The sequence below is a fragment of the Chironomus tepperi genome, unplaced genomic scaffold (genome assembly GCF_022539635.2).
Source record: "Chironomus tepperi strain 1889 unplaced genomic scaffold, CSIRO-AGI_Ctep_v1 contig_415, whole genome shotgun sequence".
In the NCBI taxonomy this organism is placed as follows: Eukaryota; Metazoa; Arthropoda; class Insecta; order Diptera; family Chironomidae; genus Chironomus; species Chironomus tepperi.
Genome location: NW_027226537.1, coordinates 218,862 through 241,763, shown reverse-complemented (window position 1 = coordinate 241,763; position 22,902 = coordinate 218,862). Strand labels below are relative to the sequence as shown.

The 22,902-nt window shown below is 31.7% G+C and overlaps 4 protein-coding genes and 1 long non-coding RNA gene across 6 annotated transcripts; 2 read left to right on the top strand and 3 right to left on the bottom strand.

Annotated features, from left to right (window-relative positions):
* Positions 1-266: 266 nt before the first annotated feature.
* Positions 267-13,496, top strand: pelo (protein pelota). Its single transcript, XM_070649008.1, has 7 exons — positions 267-413; positions 505-601; positions 665-811; positions 874-1,128; positions 1,195-1,610; positions 11,687-11,793; positions 11,899-13,496. Exons 1-7 carry the CDS (start codon positions 376-378, stop codon positions 11,991-11,993), a joined length of 1,155 nt encoding a protein of 384 aa, XP_070505109.1. The 5' UTR covers positions 267-375; the 3' UTR covers positions 11,994-13,496.
* LOC139097224 (uncharacterized) lies at positions 1,633-6,749 on the bottom strand. The gene is made up of 2 exons (XR_011545047.1): positions 3,721-6,749; positions 1,633-1,790 (listed from the first exon to the last, which is right to left on the bottom strand). It is a non-coding gene; the product is annotated as an uncharacterized lncRNA (long non-coding RNA).
* On the bottom strand, positions 13,285-15,624 carry LOC139097221 (pescadillo homolog). The gene is made up of 2 exons (XM_070649007.1): positions 15,445-15,624; positions 13,285-15,342 (listed from the first exon to the last, which is right to left on the bottom strand). The coding sequence occupies exons 1-2, from the start codon at positions 15,463-15,465 to the stop codon at positions 13,498-13,500; spliced, it is 1,866 nt and encodes a 621-aa protein (XP_070505108.1). The 5' UTR covers positions 15,466-15,624; the 3' UTR covers positions 13,285-13,497.
* Positions 15,625-16,222: 598 nt separating this feature from the next.
* Positions 16,223-16,844, bottom strand: EMC5 (ER membrane protein complex subunit 5). Its single transcript, XM_070649009.1, has 3 exons — positions 16,688-16,844; positions 16,574-16,626; positions 16,223-16,517 (listed from the first exon to the last, which is right to left on the bottom strand). The coding sequence occupies exons 1-3, from the start codon at positions 16,764-16,766 to the stop codon at positions 16,299-16,301; spliced, it is 351 nt and encodes a 116-aa protein (XP_070505110.1). The 5' UTR covers positions 16,767-16,844; the 3' UTR covers positions 16,223-16,298.
* A 325-nt stretch (positions 16,845-17,169) lies between these two features.
* On the top strand, positions 17,170-22,539 carry LOC139097202 (CKLF-like MARVEL transmembrane domain-containing protein 4). 2 transcript variants are annotated; one of them, XM_070648992.1, is made up of 3 exons: positions 17,170-17,410; positions 19,297-19,418; positions 19,537-21,125. In XM_070648992.1, the coding sequence occupies exons 2-3, from the start codon at positions 19,299-19,301 to the stop codon at positions 19,960-19,962; spliced, it is 546 nt and encodes a 181-aa protein (XP_070505093.1). In that variant the 5' UTR covers positions 17,170-17,410; positions 19,297-19,298; the 3' UTR covers positions 19,963-21,125. The 2 variants fall into 2 exon arrangements, 1 of the variants encoding a protein (XP_070505093.1); XR_011545039.1 differs by lacking the exons at positions 19,297-19,418; positions 19,537-21,125 and adding exons at positions 21,794-21,917; positions 21,983-22,539 and having other exon boundaries at positions 17,237-17,410.
* The last annotated feature ends 363 nt before the right edge of the window (positions 22,540-22,902 follow it).

The following is a 22,902-nucleotide window of genomic DNA, read 5'->3' as shown; positions in this document are numbered from 1 at the left end:
ACATTATAACTATTTGTAAAATGTAATGAAATCATTTTTAAGGAGTTATTTTAAGATGAAATTTCTGAAAAAAGAAATGCTTACAAAAGGAAACAATATATAAAGTTTACACAGAAAATAACAATCTTTTACTACCTGCATTTTTAAGTTTCAGAACGAAGATCCAGTGAGAAATTCATTTCCAGTTTACTACCTAAAAACGACTAAAATTATGAACTTTCAAAAAATAATAACGGACTTTTAAAATTTAAAAAACCTCGGCAAGCTGTGCCCTTCAAAAATTAGGAAACTTTTAATGAGACACAAAATTTCATTGTTTATTGAGATAAAACCATGTTATTCGGCATTAATTTGACATAATTGATACAATTAACCATGAAGCTAGTATATAAAAATTTAGACAGAGGATGTGGGTAAGTAAAAAGGAACGAGACAATTTGCAATAAAATATGTTCCACGAAATCAAAACAATAACAACATGACTTTTTGAAAAAAAATATGTAGCTCGATAAAGGTGGTTCCTGATGAGTCAGAGGATATGTGGCATGCATACAATCTAATAACTGAAGGAGATGTAGTGACTGCAAGTACAATTCGAAAGGTATTTAATTAATATTTAAAGATCCACATTGAATGATTTCATAATCCTTAAAATCATCATCAGGTTCAAACAGAATCGGCCACAGGAAGTAGCACCTCAAATCGTGTACGTACAACACTGACGATTAAAGTTGAGAATATTGAATATGATACACAGGGTTGTATGTTGAGATTAAAAGGAAGGAATGTTGAAGAAAATCAGTATGTTAAGGTAAGAAGAAGTTCAACGACCAAGTAATACTGTGTTTTTCACACATAATTGTCTTTTTGTAGATGGGTGCTTATCATACAATAGACTTAGAATTAAATCGCGCTTTTACACTAACAAAACCAGAATGGGACTCAATTGCTTTAGAACGTGTAGACATGGCTTGCGACGTTACGCAGAAGGCTGATGTAGCTGCTATTGTTATGCAAGAAGGAATCGCTCATATTTGTCTAATTACATCAAATATGACACTTGTAAGGAGTAAAATTGACATTGCAATTCCAAGAAAACGGAAAAATAATCCTTCACAGCATGAAAAGGTAATGACTATAATGCCATAAGTAGTCACAAGATAATTTATGTAAATTATTTTTTAATGTATTTAGGGTCTAGTAAAATTTTATGAGGCAGTCTATCAAGGAATTCTACGTCACGTTAACTTTGACATTGTAAAGTGTGTGTTGATCGCATCACCAGCTTTTGTGAAGGATGCATTCTTTGAATATATGATACAGCAAGCTACAAAACTTGACCAGAAAATTATACTTGATAATAAGAGTAAATTTATGTTGATTCATGCATCGTCAGGCTTTAAACATTCGCTAAAAGAAGTTTTACAAGATCCAGCTGTTGTGGCTAAAATGAGTGACACAAAAGCAGCAGGTGAAGTTAAACGACTGGAAACTTTCTATACAATGTTGCAATGTGAACCAGCTAGAGCATTTTATGGCAAAAAGCATGTTCAAAAAGCGATCGATGCCCAAGCTGTCGAAACTCTCCTCATATCCGATAATCTTTTTAGGTAAGTAAAACAAGTCATTAAATGCAGTTCTTATTCATAGCTTTATTAAAATTAACATAACTTATTGAATATCAAATTGGTAATGGAGGTAAAACTAATCGATCTGGAAGATCATGTCTAAAAATTGTATTGTCATATTTCCTCTGATGTGTATATTTATTGTCCAGTTCTTTTGTAAGCCTGCAAGTAAAAATAATAGCATTAATTAGCATCTTAAATGGTCCATAAATATAGTATAATTAAGTAAAAAGGCAGCACTGCCTCCGCGAAAAATCTTTTCGATTTATGGCTTTTCGGTCACTATAATAACTGAATATGGATTTCATTGTAATATCCAGTTTCTAAAGTTATGACTTAAAAGCTTCAGTCTAATCACTCATCGAGTGTGCTTACGCGGAAACTTTAGTACTCTATAAATTATTTAGTGTGAAGAAAATTAGATGACTGAGCTGTTTTGTGTTCTCAACTGAGATAATATTGCTCTCATTCGTTACTGCTGAACGATTTTTTATGGATATAAAGTTTATGTAGGCACGACATAATCAACGATGATTTTTTTGTGAACTATTAATATTCATGCCTGTCAAATGATTACCTAACATCGATTAAATTCGGAAGTTATGGCTTATTGCCATTTATTTTAAATATTTTACCAGAGTCGTGGTATAATAACGACTTTTGACATTGTATCTTGTGATTTATTTATCTCATTAGATTCGATAAAAAAATTTAAAAAGTCGTTTGATCAGCACGACTTTGAACTAATTTCAAGTTTCTTGTCAAGTTGCAAATTAACACGATTTTACAGTAGAAATCTTAATTAGTTGATGCCATAAACATGTTAATTAAACTACTTAATTGATTTTCTAACAGTTATGTGATTTGTGACGATTTAAGTGCACAGCAATGTGCTGTCTGGTCATTTGTGACTGACTTGCAATTTTAAGCTATAATTTGACATTATTGGCAGTAAAATTGATATTTGCATAATAATTGACTATATTTAGAAACACAAAAATTTCATTTTTAAGTAGCAATTTGACATTCCTTTCGAATTATTTGAATGACTGATTACAGTCAAGTGACAGGAATGCGTCGTGCGTTATCGAAGTGCGATAACCTTTCTACTAAATTTAACTTGATTTTGACGCAACTTAACATGTTGCTGTTTATTGAATTATATTAGAATGACGATTGTATAAGCTTAAGGATTTCCCTCAATGAACAATCAATGATTATTAGTGTAAATACTATAAGTAATTACGACAATAGTAAATTGTATTATGACTTTTTAAATAATCAAAGCTAGGAAAAAAGTTTCACACCCGACTTCGACATGACAGTCAATTTGAATTTAAAATGAGGCACAAAAAGTAAAGAAAAAGAAATTAATAAAATCAGTTTTCAAGTGAATGCTAAGGGTTTGGTTGCAAATGATGTCTGATTTCTTGACTAATGAAATTAACGGTCAAAAAATATTTAAAATTTAACGGTCAAAAATTATTTGAAAATTCCGGGCGAATTCAATTTGAAAATAAAATTAAGAAATTTGAATAATATTTGAACGTTATTTTTACAATTCCATCAAGGACATCACTTATGAATGATCACTAAACGCTCAAGTGACATTAACGAAAAGAGAGGTAGAGTTTTGGAAGTTTTATGTAGGATTTTTAATTGATCGCTTTCTGATTGCAATCATTCCGAAAGTAAATATAAAAAACATTCCGAATATAGACATGAAGCCTTTAATTTTACAACGACTGAACTTTATCAAACCCCAAAAATTTCATAATCGTTCATGCATTCTTTCGTTTTCTTTGTGAAGTAATCTTATCGTTGATAACAATTGAATGTTTGTATATCCACAAGAATGCTATTACAGCCAGTTGATTGGGGGAAATATAATAATTAAATAAACCGTCGAGTGTGTCACATGTTTGATTTTTAAGGAGGCAGCTAGTAGGTGACAAAAAGTAATTGATATTGACCTTAGAACTATTTATTCTACAACTGCTCCTCATATTGAGGTATGCCAATTATCTCGTTAACTAACAAAAATCCAATGATTATACATAAATGGCTACTGACAATTTAACTAGCTTATTACCATGTTCAATTGCGTTAATTATCTCCGCGTGTGTGAGAAAATTAGTGCTACACATCATCATCATTGATTTCAGCTATAGACATCAAGCATCGATGTGAAATATGTTGTAATTGAATTTCAATTAATTCATTCCATTGACCATTAATTAGCGTCGCGCATTCTTGTCGAGCATAACAAATTAATTTAAATATTACTCTTTGCATTTATTTGCATTTTGTTTTGTTTTTTATGAAAAAAAAATTGTTAATTAATTAATTTTACAAGGTCAAAATCCTTGTTGAATGTGCTAAAATATGTGATTAATTGAGACTAGTCATTGTTATTGCTTATGTTTGTTCAGGTTTTAATAATGCATTTTCTCGAGTTTGTCATGATCATGTGGATTTTGGGTTCATTTTCACAAACTTTCGAATTGTGAGATAATTTGGGGTCGTACATGAATGGCGGGTAGTCGTGTGATAAAAGGGAGGCAGTGTCACGTGATATTTTTATGTTTCGTGAGGCATCGATTGGTTGCCATGTAGACATTTTGCATCATTTGGGTACAATTTTGAAAATTAATTTGCAGGACTTAAAATAAATCCTAGGATTTATTTTTTAATCCTTTGAATCAATCCATAATTTTTCGAGTTTCGAAGCTAATTCCTCCCAGAGATTGCTCCATTATTGTTGTTAATTCCTGATTACTATTCAACTACCATATCTACTAATCTCACTAGATAATAGTTCCGATTAAAGCTAATTCCAGGCCTAATTTCAAGTAATTGAATCAAATTCGTACATCTAATCATTCCATACCATAAAGCTTAAATTCTGATTCTAAATGATCCACTTTAGTGTACTTAATTCCAATATCTTATCGTTCCTGTGTTAACATCATCAAGATAGACTCTTGAGTATGTACGATAGACATTCCAATCATACAGCACAAAGTTTCACGTTTTTGATCGGAAAATTGTTTGTAATTAATATAATTAACACATTTTGTTGTGATTGTATTAAAAGGCAGTAACGTGAAAGAGTGATTTATTGACTCATTCCTTACAATCTCGACCGCATATTTGTAAGCTTACTGAAATGTTATTAAGTACGATAAAGATACAATTTTTCATCTTTAAATCTCAACAATTAAATGCCATTGCATTCCAAAAGTTCATTGCTTTTACGATAATAACGACAATTACTGTATTGTTGTCAATGTACGCACTTCAAACGTCTTTTTAATGACGAACTACAATGAGGAATCAATTTCCATTGATTCCAAAAAAGTCTCTGATTTGTAGCTTCACGAAAAAAAAATCTGTCGAAACATGAAATTTATCATCCATAAATGAATTTTGTGCCTGTTTACGATTTAGTCTAGGAAAACAAGACGGGGGAAAAGAATAGATTCTTATTGTAATTTGAGCTTCTCAGATTCTTTTGCTTGCCTTCTGTTTCCATTTCAATGGTTTCGTTCTGTTAATGAGATATTTATATTTTACTTTACTTCTTTTTAGCACATTCTCCATAAATTTTGTTGTGCATTTTAATTGTTAGCTTGCGTGGTCGTGCACTTTGTCTTTCGGTATGGATGTGCTATTTTGGATTTTTATGGATGACAAGTTAGGGGTGGATTTTGTATCAATTTTATCAGAAATTTTGAGATTAAATTTTGAACTTGGAATTTATTTGATTAAAGTAATCCATGAGATAACTTTCAAATTAATAATTTTTGGTGGCGACTGATGATAATCTTGTAGCCATATGTCTTTTGTTAGAATTTAACTGATTGTAACAAAAGAAAGTTCAGTGGTTCTTAGACTATGCTCCGCGTCACATTACTGTGTCATGACACTATCTCTCATGTGTGTTGTGACATCATCTCACGTGTATCGCAACATGATACTAAGTGTGCCGTTACATGATTTTAATATGCCGCAACATGATCTTAGATGTGTCGCTACACGAATATATCTGATTCTATGTGTTTCACTACATTTACGACACACAAAACATATCAAATTTAGGATTATTTAAATAATTTTTTTTCGACTCTTTCCAACTGTGTGATTAAAGAAATCTTCAGCTCAATCCAAAAAGAATGTACACGAGTAATAGGACCTAAAGTCGTTAAGTTTCGAGTCTAGTATGTCGTATTGTGATACTCTTGGGACCCGAAGCACTAAAGTGGTAGTCGCTTAGGTTATTTGTATCGCGACACACAAATTTCAATTTCTTCTTGTCACATACACAAAATTTTTGTTGCATTGACCATTAAATAAGCATTTATGTGTTGCTATGCATAGTTTGAGCAATACTGGATAAGTGATCTTTAACTCATTAAATCAGTAACCTCATAATTAATCACATTGAATTTTCAGTCACTAAATCCAATTATTCCACAAAAATGCGCCACTATCAAAATCACATCGCACGAATATCACATAAAAAATGTATTACTGGATTCTCTTTAATTTTCATAAATTTCTGTGAATAATTTCTTCTTGTTTACGCTAGTGTTGGTTTTTGTTAATCTCATGAAAGCAGAAAAGCTTAATCAAAATGCTGTGAAATAGTTTTTTTGTGTTCAGCTTTCATCCACAAAAATAAAAAATAGAAACTTTTTATTCATGTTAAAAATGAACAGTTCCTCAAGCAGCACTCGAAGTCTATTTTGCATACGTTAAAAAATGTAAAGCACCAAAGAGTGACCTATAATTTAGTCACCAGTTAAACTTTCTCCTATTACTATTAATTATCGACTACCGCAATTGACTGCACATATAAGACATAGCACATGCATGCACATGTTTATATTTCCGAAAAGTCATTTTAATTTTTTTTTTTACAATTATTGTGTCACATTGTTGACTTAAAAAAACTGTTTATACAGGAACGTTGAGCAACCTTTCAAAATTCCAACTGCACTTGTTATCAGCCTCAATTTTATGTGATGACGTTGATAAGAATATAGATGAATTTTCATGACTATTTGATGCCTTAATTTCACTGTTGATAAGATCTTTTTTTGACTTTTTTAAATTTATATGACTCAGTTTATTTCTATTATCGACTGTAGACGTTGGCGCTTTTCGGGCTTCCATGAAATTCTGTTTATTTTTATGATTCTTGCCGCTCTCGTCTTTATGTAGGTAGTTGTTTCTCTGTTGATTGTATACACGATTGCGTGCTGTTGTTGGAACATGTCTTATCATATGCCGGGTGCTATTATTGTTGTTGTTGTTGCTGTTTAGTATATTTGGCAGACCGTTGCTCGCTATAAAATAATCCGGTTTTAGTGATGACATGCTTGTAACTTGTTGCCTGCCTTGTTCTTACAGTTTCTTTTTTATTTTTTCTATTCTATGGACTGCCTTCTTCTTTCCATCAATACAAATCAATCTTATTGCCAATTCTGTTTTATTTAAATTATTCGTGTTTTGTGCGATTGGAATGCTTAAGATTTCGTGATTTGTTTATTAAATGAAATCCTTTTGAGAACAGCTTTATTTACTCAACCACATGCACAAAAAAAAAAAAATAAGTCGTGATTCCGATTGTGTGATAATTTCTGCAACAATAAATTAACGTAATTTTAATTATCACTTTTATATATTCCTAGTCTGTTGTCTGACTTTATATCTTGTTTGTGTTTAGTTTCTGTTGGGAAAATATGCGCATTAAAGATGCCTGAATTCCCTCGTATCTTTCAAGTCAAAGAAAGCTATTTTATTTATTTTTATTGAGCTACAGCTACAAAAAAAAATATGATCACAATGTTAATGGCTTGTGACGCGAACCAACTTGAATGTAGTCTAAAGAGCAACTGAATGCCTTAGCGTACAAACACTCTCGATCGGTTCTGTTTCTCTCTTTTTTTGTTTTAACTTTCTCGCTCGTGAGCATTGCTATGAGAAATATTTTGATGAGATCTTGCATGCCGTGAGAATGTTTTCTTTCGTGAAATTCTTTCGACTTTTTCTTTCTTTCTTTTTTTTTGTTGATGTGAAAATGAGTTGGAAATGTATGAGGATCACGAGAAACGCATATTGAGCTAGTTTTGGAGGTTGAGAATCTCAAGGGTGATTGTAGAAAATAAAGTGTGTAATTAAGGCTGAATAACTGATTATATTTAATGAAGCAATTGATGACAGTTTTTGTAGTGCTTGCTTTGAAACAAAGGCACTAGTTAAAATGCTATATTAAGTATTTGCATCCTTAAATGCAGTGATTTTCAAACAATGCTCAGTGTCACACTAGTGTGTTGTCTGAATCTTTTGGTGTGTTGCAGAAAGTATGACGACACATCAATTATACAGTTGATATGTGGTTTACTGTGTTGCGCTAGTAATAGCTTGAGAAACACTGTCTAAATGATACTTTGTGGTCTCTGCAACTGAATCTTCTCAATTACAGTCGTCCTATCTTCAAGATAGGATGAGGAACTGATTAATTTAACTAGGCATTCATTAAATCTTAACTTTAGAACTCTCATTTAAATCAAGTTTATTCTAAACGAAACTAACAATTGCATGTTGCAAAAACACGAGTGAATGCACTTTTTAATACACGTGATTCGTGTGTTTAATACATTAGAACTACATCCTTGTAATGTGCAGTGATTTTCGAACTATTCAGTTCATGGTAGTATTCGGGTTAAAAATTCCAAATTTTATTATATTTAGTGTGTTTTTGACATTTTTTCCGATGAAGTAAAGATCATGTTGCGACACAGTTGTGTGTCATATTGTGCATATCATGAGTAACACTGTGACACATCACATGAGACTTCATTCTTGCATTCCCGAATGACTCTTAACACATTCTGAACCTAGATTAGTAAACTAAGCTGCAAAGTTCCCATTAAATTTAGATAATGACTAAAACATGATTGTGACTTTAGAAGTTAAGTCATTACATTGAATTTCATAATATTTCAAAACTGAAATTTTGTGTCGTTAATCGCGATGAGTAACTTATTGCTTCATAACTTAATATCGAAGTTTAAGTCATATAGTACAATTTTAATTTCAGTAGAAATATGAATGAGATATTATCAGGACATGTCGTCAAAATGAACATAGTCATCTACACTGTGTTTCCGTTAAGTAACTTGTTATTGTCAACACTTAGTGAATCATAATTGGATAATTACTGTCAGCTGTATACTTGCATATTTTTGGTTTTTGTTTGCTATTTTAAGAGAAGCTTCAGTTGGAATTGGCAATATTCAAGGAAATTTTAGACAGGTTTAAATTAAATCTCAGGATTAAAAATTTAAATCCTCGGATTAAAAATCAAAATTGACAAAACAGATTATAATTTAATTTAATGACACTAAGCAGTTCCAAGACAAATTGTGATCACATCATGCACAGCATAGAAATTAATGCTAACATATTTTATGCTGTAGATGTTGATTTTCATTTCTTATGTTTTATTTTTGGATTCATTCTGTGATTTCTGTGAACTTTTGCTCTTTAAAATGTTTGTTCCTCTCCGCTCTCCCTTCTATTTATTTTCTTGTGCCTCGATCATGCCAGATGATTTACATCGCTTAAATTGTGTACTTTTATAGTACGTAATATTGCCTGGTTATGCCTCAATATTTCTCGCTCTGCATTTCTTTTTGCTGATTAAAAAATTCCACCTCATCGTCGATGACTTGCTTTTGTGTTGCTTGATAGAACCGGATCAAATAGAACAAAGAACAGAATTCTTCGATTCTGGATGTGCCTACGTGGAATATTAACTTGCTGTTGAAGCTGAATTGTAAACTAATTATTTTGCTGCATCTAATCACTTTAGTTTAACTATTAATGTGGATCACATGAGTAGGTGGACATGAAAAAAAAATTAACATATTTAAAATTTGTTCACAATTTAACACTCATTTCTTGTATTGCTGCTCATTCCAACTCTTGTGTTCAATATGATTTTTCATTAAAAAAATGAGAATTAATTAATACATAAACAGATTTGATAGACTGGGAAATGCCAACTTTATTTGTATATGAATCATTGTTAAGGTTGTCAATTATTTGGGTTTTTACTATTTGTACAAATACCAAATACCCAAATATCGAGACCCCCAAATATTGTACAAATACCAAATATTTTCGAAAGTATGGATATGACCCTAAAAACATCTGAGTTTTCAAAAAATTGCCTGTATATTCATGCTTAGTGTACAATTAGTAATAACAATCCACTTAAAAGTAATAAAATTGATTGTTTTCCAAAGAATAATAATAAAAAATTACTAAAATGTTAACTTCTTCAGTCATATGATTAGGAAATTTCGACCTAAAACATTCTATGCAAAGAAGGTTCGTTCAACACTTGTTGACGTAGATTGAATGGACTTCAATGAAATATACCGCACCTCTAGCTTCTCAGTCCTGTTTTTTAGTATTTTTGAGTAATTTAATGTCTAGAAATAAGTCTATTCATGACTCAAGCCATTCTAATCAAAGGACAAGGGCGATGTTCTATCTCTTCGTCTTGACTTTCAAAACCACAACATGTGTTAAATTTTTGTAATCACCGGATATTTAATCAAAACAATGGTCAAAAATCCTAAAAAAGTATTTCAAAATTTTATACTTAAAGATTTTCCGGAAAAATTTCATACTTGCTTTACATTTAACTCTTATATTGGTAGATACAAATTATTTGGTTTGAAAATACAAATTATTTGGTGACCCAAATAGTTTCAAAATGGACCAAATACCCAAATATTGGTATTTGTAATTGACAACCCTAATCATTGTACATCTGGTTGTGCTCACTCGATCGCCACAGAAAAAATGTCTGTCAAAATGAATTTATTGCAAGTACTTAGACAAGTTTGAATAGCTTTGATTTTTTATTATTATTCATATGCAGGCATTAGGAACTGTCGAAAATTGCCATTTGAGAGGATTTTGACTATTTGAAACTAGAGTGCCGGCTATTCATACTTGATGGATTTTTAATCCAGAGATTTAACTAAAAAATGAAATTTTAATCCTAAAAATGATCTTTTGGAATGTCGGATAGACAAATGAGCAAAATTGTAGCTTAATTAATGTTCTTTTTGGCATGCAACCATCACTCATGTTTGGATTCTTATTACTCCTTTAGCAGAGCTCGTTTACAAAGTAAACAGAAACTTCAAAGCGTGCTTGATTGAGCAGATTTTGTGTGATTTAAGAGGAATGTAGTTGAATATGAAGGATCAAAAATGGGAGAGTTAGAATTGCTATTTTTATATATTTAATAATTTATTGCTGCTTGAGTAAAATGTCGTGTTCTGCCCGAGTGGACAGAAATAAGTTGAAACTAGACATCAACTAGTTATAACATAGTTTGTCCACTCGGGTTGGGTATACAGTTGGTCAAGACTTAAACCCCACTGAGCTACTGAGGACTATTCACACTTACTTACTTACTTACTGGAAATATGCTCTGACTTGAAGCCTAGGTTGCTAATTCTCAGTTTTGACATCTAACTGACATTCCTTCATTACCGTCCTAAGCCACGTTGCTCTTGGAGCAGTTTGTGTCTCACCCCAGCTACAACACTTTTCCGTTTAACTGGGGATTATACCTGACAGTCATATATCCAGCAATATATACACATATCTCACAATCCTCAGGTATTGTTTAACTTATCATAAAAATTTGGTAAACCTACATGCTATGTATTAATACAAATTTTATGGGCGCCTACAAACTCGACATGAGCATCTCAGCCAAAAACGAAAATCTTTCATCACGTAAATTTCAATTTCATTTGATTATTATTGCGACTGCTTGTTCATTATTTTAAATTTACTTTTGTGCATGTGATTTATGCTCAATTGCCAAATTGTCGGTTTTAATTATTTAAAACATGACCGCATTGTGCAATGATTTCACATAATTTACATGATGTATGAAATTAAGCTTAACATTAATTAATTTTGCTCATATCCGCAACATTTTTTCTTATTTATTACAGAAATCAGGATCCGATTCAGCGTAAAGAATATGTTAAGATGCACGACGATGTTCTTGAGGCAGGCGGTGATGTGAAAATTTTCTCGAGCATGCACGTGTCGGGTGAACGTAAGTTATAAATATGAATATCACTCGACAGCATAAACATTTCTGCATTTCAATAAATTTTCTAATTTTTTTTCCTCTTTTTTCTCATCTTATGAAAATATTTAGAATTAGCACAACTGACAGGCGTCGCTGCCATTCTACGCTTTCCGATGCCAGAACTTGAAGAGGATTCTGACAATGATGACTCTGATGCTGATTAATTGACTTTAATCCTCCGAAACAACTAAAAAAATTACTTTTTATCATCTGTAAAACAATTTTCCTACAAAGTTTCCTTCCACTTTAAATTTATTAAATTAACTAAAATGAAAAATTTATAAAAAATTCTGATTTTTTTGTTGCTTTGTAAATATAATGATTTTTTAATTTGGTCAGCAATATATGCATGTGACAGGTGCATGACTTTTTGTTCAAAATAATTGTTTATCAATTTTTGCTTTTTATTATGATTTTTGGAATTTCGCAACTTATAATAATCTAGTACAAAGCTAATGAAGGTTTTCCGAAAAACCATAGGCCTGTGTTTTCTATTGTTCTAGATGCGCAGACCTGTGTATTTAATTTTGGCAAACCCTAGATTTTTTAAAATTTCTATAAATCTAGTACAATTTAATGTGAAAATGAGATCAAATCTAGGACTAAAATCTAAATATTTGTAAAAAATTCTTGCATATTACGTACTAGATTGTTGTTAATTTGATCTTAATTGATTCATTCTGAATTTTGTACTCGATTGCAATATAAAATCTAAGTATTGTCTCTATATCTATGACATATCGTAAAAATGACTCGAATTTTGTAAGTCGAGTCGATTTTTCCATACAAAGGCTGAGTCGATTCGAACTCTGATCTTGCATTCATCTCAAATTTCGTAACAGAATTATCTAGTTAAGTCATGACAGGGACAGACAAAGGATTAAGTTTTGCAGAGCTCAAAGTCGGATTTTGCATCGAAATTTCGATTCAAGTCGACTCGACTCCATATAAAATTCGAGCCAATTTTGAGGTCTTCTGGTTCTTTGTGTTTAAAAAATAATCTGGCGTGAAAAAATACGTACTAGATCAAAACACATCTATTGCTAGTTTTCGTACTAGATTATTGAAGATTCCGGATAATTATTACCAAATCTTGGCAATAAAGTACTAGATTTATTATCTACTTTTTCTAGATTATGTCTGTAAAACAGAAAAATCTGCTACATCATTTACAAAATATGTACTAGAAACGTAACGTGTACGAAATCATTCTCAGATTCAGACACTCACAGCTTCCAAGATGTACTATTTTATGACTTTCAAGTCATTTTAAAAACAATTAATTTAAATGCATCCATTCTGTTGATCAATCGTCTTACTCTTATGATTTTTAATTCATCGAAAATAAATAATTGTGCTGTAAGGAAATGGGTAATGAGTTTTCATTCACACATTCGGTAAACACAAAAAAAAAAGAAAGAAAAACCATTAAAAAAATTGATACACGAGCAAACATGTGTTCTTACAATCTTTTTTATTGTATTTAAAAAATAAAAAAATGGAAAACAAATAGTTCAGGTGTTTTATACGACATATTTGCAGTAGAATCCAAGTTTGCAAATTGATAAGAAAGCAAGATATAATTAACACTAATAATTATAAAGAAAAGTTGAATTCATGAATTATTATGGTTGGTTGCAATAAAAAGAATAACTAAAAAATATTAATTTATGCGTTATTTTTCTTTGCACGAACTTTTTTCCTCTTTTCGTCAATTTGTCGGCGCTTATTTTCGAGCAGCTTTGTTTCTTTTGTGGCATTTGCACGCTTTTCAAGAAGCTTGTGATAAAGTTTCTTGTGTCGTGGCTTAACCATTTTAGCTCGCAATTTGAGTTCCTGCTCGGTGAGCTTCTTTTCCTTCTTTGAGTCAACTTTGAAGACATTTCCTGATTTTACTACCATTTTTTCTTTAGCTAATTTACGTTTTTCTTCTTTTGTCAGTTCCTTTTCTGGCTCATCAGCATTCTCATCATCAGAATATTCAAGCATATCAGCAACATCAATTTCTTCGTCACTATCACTTTCTGGTTCAGCAATCTTGTTGCCTTTCTTTTCTTCTACTTGATTTTCAGCACGAATTTGCTTATTTTCTTCTCTAAATGCATTTACTAAGGCATAATTGAGTTCACCTTCTGTTTGTTTTGGTTCATCTTCATTTTCCTCTTCTTCACCTTCGGAAATTTCATGTTGAACAATCAAATTTGGATCTCTTAGTGCCTTTTCTTCTGGTGGTACATAATCAGTGACTTCACGTAGTGAATTTGAGAATGGTGATAAATGTGGAGGTAAAGTAACTCCTAAGAAATATTTATTTGTTGGCAACAAAATTCCTTGATTAATTGAGTCAAAGACCCATTGTGGCTGAATATAATCACGACTGATGTATTGTTTACTAAGTGATGGTCTGTCGACTATTTGATGTGTGATTGTTTCATCATCTTCATCGAATGTAGCACCGACAAAGCAGTTCTTATCCCATGATACTTTTCCACCGAAACATCTGATGACAAAAACGAGAGGCTCACGTGGAACTTCACGATTAATGAAGAATTTAAGTCCTTTGAAAAGATTCTTCTTTCTTTTCATTGCCTTTTCACGTTCATGCATTTTCTTGATCTTTTCAGAATCACCTTCATTTGAAATTAATTGCAAATCCATTTCTTCTGGTTCCTCAAACTGCTCATCGTTTGTCTTTTTAATTTCACAATTTAAAGCAGCAATTCTCTCGGATACAAATGTCGTTTCATCAGTTTGTGATTCCTCTGAATCTATTGACACATTAAATTGTGGTGGATATGCTAAATTTAACGAGTGATATAGACGGAAATTTACAAATCCACACATAACTGTATAAAATTCAACGAAATTAGCCATAATTCTGAAATCAACTTCACTCTTTGCTTGTGGTTGGTATGGATAATAATGAGGCACAATCCAAGTGACAAGCTCGCCTTTAACTTCAGCTTGGAAGTAATACCCTTTGATTGATACAAAAACTTTACGAAGTGCTTGAGATGCAATGACATAATGCATAAATTCAACAGTTAAACGACGACATAAAGTTGTTTGTGATCTTGTGACGCATTTGATTGCTGGGAAAGTGCTGAACAAGAATAACAATGTAAGACAATCATCAAGGTCCTTAATGGCATCAATAAATGTTGGATATCGTTCCTTAACAACATGATCCAATCGCAATTGTGGATATTTGTTGATTCTCATTCTCTTTAATCGCATATCGCCCACTGAATCAGCTTTCTTAATTCTACGATTCATAATCTTTATGTCACGAAGTGTCCATATCAGTTTATCGTGCAACAAGAAATTTATGTCTTTCTTGTGATACAGGATTTTGATTTGTGTTTGACCTTTTTGAGCCTTTCGTCTATTTTTTGGTTCTCTTGGATAAATTCCTTTTAAGATGCATAATCGTCGAAAATCGTTCAAAGATAGCTGTAATTTGTTGAGTGCTGACAATCTAGTCATAAACTGAACGCCCTCACCGGCTTCATACTAGAATAATTGAAAATAAGCATTAATTAAATTTTCTTGAAAAATTCGAGCATGTTTTTGTTTATAAATTCCCATACAAAACATGTGATAATTAATTTTTACCTTTTTGAAGCGCTTAACCATTTTGAATTGATGTTATTTCCACTAGTTGTTATAGATTTCTATGCACACTAGCTATAAAGTTGATTAAAATAGTTAAAATTGCAGTAAATCCTTGGCAAATTTAACTAAACTTAAAATTGCTTTTTGGATTCAATGCGGGTATTTTAACAATTTATTTTGTAGTTTTACACCCCGTTGTAAGAAATTCTACAATACAACAAGTATAAATGAGATAATTAGTGACAAAATCGACAAAAGCGCATTTCTCTCTCATACAAAAAGTTTAAAAAAATTGAACGACTAAAAAATATTTGAAAAATTTAACGGTCATAAATAATTCAAATTTTACAAATCACAGTAATTTGCGCCAATTTGTTGAAGTCGACCACGAAATTTGTAGATCATTAAAAGTTAATTAAAATACAATTTAAAATGGATATTGATAAATTAAAGGATATAGAGAACAATAACGTTGAAGATGACATTATCGGATCACCGGAAACATCAAAATACGAGAAATTGGTGAGAAGAAAGGATGTCAAGAAGTTCACATTAATTCCAAAGAAGATCAAGCGCTTGAAGGAAACCAAGAACAATGTCAATTCTGGAATTAACATATCAGCTAATCATATAAAATTACAATTACGTGCTGGTAATAAGATGATGATCAAAAACGGAAGTACCGCAAGATACAAGATCTTTTCATCCAGAAATCGTGAATAATGTGCTCTGTAAAACAATGGAACAATAATTTTGGATCTCATTTAAAAAGTTAGTGTTGTTGATTATTTTCGTATATATGTTATTTAATTAAATAAAAGCTGTTTCTTTTACAAATGAAATGAGATCAGACATTAATTTAATAAATCCATGTTTGGTGGATTGGGTTGTTGATAATCTGGATTAAACAAAGCCTTTCCACGATGATTAAATGTATAGAATGACTGAATGTTAGCAAATGTATCCCAACTGGATTTCCCTATTTCTGTTGCATGAATTAACTTCCAGTCAGATTTAAGGCTAAGTATGGAATAAATAACGATAGCAAAACTGACAATTGCTTGTATGCTTATCTGAAATATACATTTAAATATAATTAATGCTTTAATTGCTAGTCTTTTTATCTTACATCTAATGGCAACGATTCAAATTCCTGCTCAGAAATCCTCAAATAAGTTCGGTCTAAAATTCATAAATTGATTAAAAACAATTTTCCATGATATTTATCATTATTAAGGCTCACATTGAACAGCTGAATATGCCGAATGGGCTAATGCAATAAATCCAAGTGTTAGAACAAGTTTATACAGTGGTTTTGACATTGTTAATTAGTTTAAATCTACAAAAATTGAAATTTTTTTACAGAAAAATAAAGACTAGCCTGAAAATTTAGGCAATGAGCATTTGATGTCTTTTTGTCTGTCTGTCAATAAAATTAGTTCTAAAAAAATTGTTCTAAAAATTTAAAAATTAGAAAACCGTTGAAATTTAAAATTGAAAAATCTGTTAAAAAGTGTAAATGTATGAAAATGCGTTTCAGTCATGTGATTGGAGTTACTTATATTTATCGTAAAATGAGCAACTGCCAGTGGCGTAGGAGGAAATATTGAGCTTTAAATTTGAATTTTAAGTGAATTTTCTTATAAGATTTCCCGTAAATTCATTAATCTGCAACAGTTCTTGTAAGATAATGACCAACAAAGTGACTTTTAATTCATAAATTGCAAAAAATCCACAAAGCACATCCAAAGCGCTTACAAAAGTCATGAAATAGCAATTCATTCCATTCGCATTTCCAGCCAGTTCTTTCCCTCACACACATTCATACAACTTATTAGTTTTTGATCTGCTGTGTGGTTAAAAAGTCAATTAAGTTAACTCAATTAATAATTTATATCCAGTGAAAAAACAATCATATTTATTAAATAATTTGATCAAGAATCATCTAGTCTATATAATTAATCAGGTAGATAAAAGTGCTTTAAATAAAAATTAATGAGAAAAACAGCCACTTTGCGATGAAGTATTTATATCCACCCATAACATCACTTTAAAAAAAAAGAATCTGTTTGTGAAGTTAATTATAGTCGCACTATGTAATATTTAGCATCTAAACATTCCATTCATAAGCTCATCATCTTCATATTTACTTTATTGTATGTACTTTGTAACATTTTTGTGTAAAATATTGATGCTTAAAAAGCAGTTCAAGTGATTTATTTCGTACATGACAGCGCGGTATTTAATTAATAATTCATAAAGTTCAAGTAAATACAATGAATGATTCATTCCAAAAAAGTTAGTCTCCAAAAAAAGAATCATAATCAAAAATATTTTATTATGTGCTTCCATTGTTCCTAGTTATCGAAAAAAAAAGAAACTAAAGATAACAGCCAACAAATACATTACATTTGACTGAGTGCTTTCCGAATCAACAGATTGTCAATTTCTTATCGGTCTTCAACTAAATGGTTTGCGGCATCCAAACAATATGTTTTGTGCATTCACACCATTAATTTTTTGGCATGTCTGTTATCAAAAATTGTTATGACATATAAATATGTAAATCACTGCTGAATGTGTTGTAAATGGGGTGTAAATATAGTAAAACTTTATTATATACAGTCTACACGAGTCATTGTGTCTCTAGATTGCAATTTAGTTTATTTTTAGAAGATTTAAGTATATAATATTGTGTGGTGAAATTCGTTGAGTGCCTCGAAATCTTGAATGAAAAGATGTGAAGAATACGAAGACAATTTTGAGCGGGAACTGTATTAGAGTAGTGATGAAATAAGATAGAGGTTATTAATATGGCCGAGGTCATCCCTGTGTATGTGGTTCGTGACCAAAATGTATGATATTCTATAGGAACGTTAATGTAATACATGAAGCACATTTTGGTCAAAAGGCTAATATACCCTAGTGTCCCCTTGAAAGCTCTTGGTTATTTGACACTTCCTTAGGACTCTCAGTCAATACTTTTTGGTATTGAGGTCTTAAGATAGATTCAAGGTGCTTAGCTAGCAAGGATGGGCCTGGTTTACCTTATGTAGTTTTCTTTAGTTGGTTGTATACCGAACCATCCCTAGATTGATTATAGGGCTGCTACCCTTCAGATAAGGTGTTTTGGATAGTCTCTTACTCTATACTTTAACGTCCTTTTATCGGCACATTTCTCAATTGTCAGCAGTGTATTTACCGGCATCAGGTGATAACACCAGAAGGTATTCATTTGACATTTGGTCAGGTTTGAATTCAGACTTCGGATTTTCCAATCTTCAGGAAGGAAAGGTAAAAAATCCCTAAAAACTGAAGAGTATTGTCCAAAGAGAGGGCTTGCCTTAAAAACTCTCCTCATGCCTACCCCTATGGAAAGAGCATTGAAATTAGAATGCACAGGAAATAAGTCATTTCATAATATGTATTAAGTTGATAAATCATCAAAATTATCCTCAACAAATGCGCTTCAATCCCTCATCATGATGACAAATCAAGCCTCAAGCTTCACATAGTTTGAATAGATATCTTATCAGTTGATAAAATAATTGGAAAATATTGATTAAAAGAACCTTTGTGGCAGCATTGCGACACTTTAAATGAGTTTATTGGCATGCTACTTATTTTCTCACGAAGAACGCTTTAGGTCGTAAATTATATTCACAGACAAAACCTTATCGATTTTTTACTGTGCTGAGTAGTACAATCGCATACGCTACTTACAACTGTTGATTCCCATTGCATGCATTAGTCATAACGTCTACTAACAAATTTAGTAATATATTTTTTCCTTCAAATTCCTTCTCATACTTTATTTATTTTTTTAAAATATATACGAAAAAAAATCTAAAGCCATGCAATCAGCAACAGCGACTCGTACTGTTACACAATCGGAGACGAGTGTAAATCCATCAATTAGATATGACCCGACCGTGTTTCGTACTATTCCGGGTATTATAAAATGCACTTGTGTTGTAAGTAATTGAATATTGTATCCATTCATCAATTCATTCATATTTCTTATGTATATCCAATGTTTTTTTTTTCTTTTTTTTATCACAAACAATCACACACAAAATACAAACTTATTAGGTACTCAACTTACTCGGCTTTTTATGTATTGAGAGTTCAGTTTATGTAAATCTTAAAAGCGGAACATTCTTTAATACAGTCGCAATGATTGGATTTTGGTTTACCGGCATATTATTGGCATTCTATGTGTTTCATGTTGTTGAGAAGTACTTCCGTATACCGTGGATTCAAATTGAAATGTATTTTTGTATTGCGTGGACAGCATTGTATCTTATTGCGGCCGTTACTGTATCGACAGTAACATTTTCTGGTGCTTATACAGGAGCAGCATTCTTTGGATTTTGTGCAATGGTTGCTTATGGTTATGATTCATGGCTTAAATTTACAGCCTGTAAGAATGGTGAAATTGCACAAGGAACAAGGAAAATTGTGACACAACAGCAGACAATTGTCACACAACAAACGCCATCGGCATTTCCAGCATAAGAACTCTCCATCCATAGATAACTTTGTTATGTTTACGTTTTTCATGACATTTAAGTACTTTTTGTCCTATCAAAGTATTTGTTAAAATTTCAATGTTTACCACTGTATCGGGGGTTAATATCCCATTTGGATATGCCCCTGCCACTGATCTTTACTAATTATTAAGAAATCTACACAAAAAGTATCAAATCTTGCCACTTTATTCATTCTTTTGTTATTAAAATGCACAATATGCAATTAAACTAATTAATTTAAAGTTCTTGTGCCTTTATGGCATGGACTATGTTCATTTAAAAAAAGTTCAAATTTCCTTATATCTCAATATGACAATTAAATTTGAAGACTCAGGATTATCAAAGAAATTGTTTTGGTTTTTTGAAATTAAGAGATTTTTTCAAATGCTTGCCTTCAGGAACTTGAGATGTTGACATATGTAAATTTGTGAATGTTATGCCTCAATGAGTGAAAATTCGATTCGCTTTAACAATATTTGAATATGATTCAAAACTAAATTTTCCATGTTCCTTACTCAGATTTTCTAAAAATTGGAAACTTTTGAAACAAAATCCCACTTTTGAGCTGCATACATATCAAGGTGATCACTTGGTTGTCAGATGACGATTGTTGTTATCTTAGTGCTTGTTTGGGTTATATCAGTGTATAATAAGCTAAGAATCTCAAGATGACCAAGAACTTAAATAGAATCTCGATCAGTTAAGCTCATTGACACAGTCATTACATTGCTACATTGTTATTGACGAAATAACGTTAATATGAAATGAAGATTTCCTGACGGAACTGTGACCGCTGTTTTGTAATTGACCCATTTCGATGGCAGAAATGAGTTTTGCAACAATTGCTCGCTCGGGGCAATTTCAAGTCTTCACCAGTTCGATCGTCACACATTCAAAATTGGTGCATTTTCAATCTCGGGTATTAATTCCGGAATCGATTTGAAGACTAGATTCAATTCTATATCGGGATTGAAACCCCTAATGGTTATCACGGTCAAACTGTTAAGGTGTTAACTTAAAGCCAAGTGGTGAACTTGGTTTTCATTAATTAAGTGCTATTTGGCTAGCTATCGTTTCGGCGATGTGAAGGCATCATTTGAATGTGTGTCGATTAGGTAGAAGATGAGTGAGATGATGACACTTCCATATGGAATGACACCACAAAACCCGATCGGCACTCTTTGAAATGTTGCCATCACGGCGACGAGATAGTAGTATACTAGGAACCAATTGGCAGCCACTTGGCGAAAACAACCGGATATTCTTGGTTCCAACTATCTGGTCTCCGTAGTGGCAACATTTCAACGAGTGCCGAATTATACTGCATCATTAATGTGAATAAAAACAGTTGACATATGACATCCTTGTGATTACCATCGTCATAATGTGCTCCTTGTGGGATTCCATGAATTTTACTAATAATTTTCACATTTTTAAGCAATGCAACATCGATTCCTGTTCACCATAAATGGACAAAAACAAAAAATATCAAAAAATGCTTTTCGTCCAAAAAAATTTAGAGTAATTAAATAAAATTTAAAGAGAAACGACAAGATCTTAAAAGAGATATTTACAAATACTTATTCATATACAAACATATATTTGCTATTGATGTATTTTGTTTTTTTTTCGAATAAAAGAACTTACGATGTTATTCATCACTTTGATGTTAATTTTTGCTTTTTGTGATGTCTCAATTTCATGCGATATGTTTCAGATGATCATCATTTAGTAAGCTTTAAGTCATGTCTTGAGGTTAAGGTGATAATTTAAGTGAAATAATAAGTCAGTCGATTAATGTCTGTTTTATTTGTTAGAGGAATCTTTGAAAAAATGTCTACAATTACGAGAACAGAAACTCATGCCTCAATTAGACCCGAAATACGATTTGATACCGAATATGTCAGGACAATGAATGGATATTTGAAAGTTGTACTTGTGGTATGTATTATGGACTGTTCTACCTACTTCTACTAACAATTTCAATACTTTATTCCTTAATCCAGCTGCTTGGCCTTATCAACATTATTTTAATCAATTCATCGTCCCAACCTGCTGGATACTACAACTTCGTCATCGGATTTTCTTGGTTCTTTACGATTGGAATGCTTCTTCTATATCTGTTCCATATACCTGAGAAATTCTACACACTGCCATGGCTTCCGGCTGAAATCGGAGGAATTTGTCTAATGACTTTACTGTACTTTATAGCGTCTTTAATTGCAGTCCTTAGACCGAATGTACTTGCAACTTTTGCTGGATTATTTGGACTTATCACAACAGCTGTTTACTTCTATTCAGGATTTTTGAAGTTTAAGCAATGGAAAAGTGGTGAATTGGCGCAAGGAACACTTGTTAGCAGAAATACGACAACATCAACATATCCAAATGTTCAAACAACACCATCTGCTTTTCCGGCTTAAATGGACAAATTTGTGTTATTGATCTATTTAATTAGACTAGACTGTTTGATAGAAATTAGGAGATTTGATTTTCAAAAAAATATTTAAAAAATAAAGAATTTTATTGAATATAGACCTTAGGGCTATAAATGCATAAATAAGTCGTTTTTGTTAATAGTCATGTAGTTCTAAAATTATGTACGTTTTTAGGTTTACGTATGAATTGATTTTATGACTGTTTAAGAAGGTTGACAACCATTTGTCTTCGATCATTCTTTGCCAACGGTACCCAACGATGACCACCCAATGGCAGTTGATATCCGACTTTTACTGAATATTGTCTGCCAATTGCCAACTCTGTATTTTAAATAATCATCACCATGTGAAGCTATGATGAAATTCTTTTAATTTGCGCAAATATTGGGGATTCTGAGTTATACCCTAATGTGCAATAATCGGCCTTGTAGTGTATTATAATTCTTAATTAACGTCATTACTCATTGTTACTCATATCAAAATCCCGA

Excerpts from the sequence above, each read along its gene's own strand:
- EMC5 (XM_070649009.1), bottom strand. The coding sequence starts at position 16,766 with ATGTCAAAACCACTGTATAAACTTGTTCTAACACTTGGATTTATTGCA. Across the intron at positions 16,627-16,687 it reads GGCATATTCAGCTGTTCAAT|ACCGAACTTATTTGAGGATT; the intron begins GTGAGCCTTAAT and ends TATGAATTTTAG. Across the intron at positions 16,518-16,573 it reads TTGAATCGTTGCCATTAGAT|ATAAGCATACAAGCAATTGT; the intron begins GTAAGATAAAAA and ends TGTATATTTCAG.
- LOC139097221 (XM_070649007.1), bottom strand. The coding sequence starts at position 15,465 with ATGGTTAAGCGCTTCAAAAAG. Across the intron at positions 15,343-15,444 it reads TGGTTAAGCGCTTCAAAAAG|TATGAAGCCGGTGAGGGCGT; the intron begins GTAAAAATTAAT and ends CAATTATTCTAG.
- pelo (XM_070649008.1), top strand. The coding sequence starts at position 376 with ATGAAGCTAGTATATAAAAATTTAGACAGAGGATGTGG. Across the intron at positions 414-504 it reads AATTTAGACAGAGGATGTGG|CTCGATAAAGGTGGTTCCTG; the intron begins GTAAGTAAAAAG and ends AAAAATATGTAG. Across the intron at positions 602-664 it reads CTGCAAGTACAATTCGAAAG|GTTCAAACAGAATCGGCCAC; the intron begins GTATTTAATTAA and ends AATCATCATCAG.
- LOC139097202 (XM_070648992.1), top strand. The coding sequence starts at position 19,299 with ATGCAATCAGCAACAGCGACTCGTACTGTTACACAATCGGAGACGAGT. Across the intron at positions 19,419-19,536 it reads TTATAAAATGCACTTGTGTT|GTACTCAACTTACTCGGCTT; the intron begins GTAAGTAATTGA and ends CAAACTTATTAG.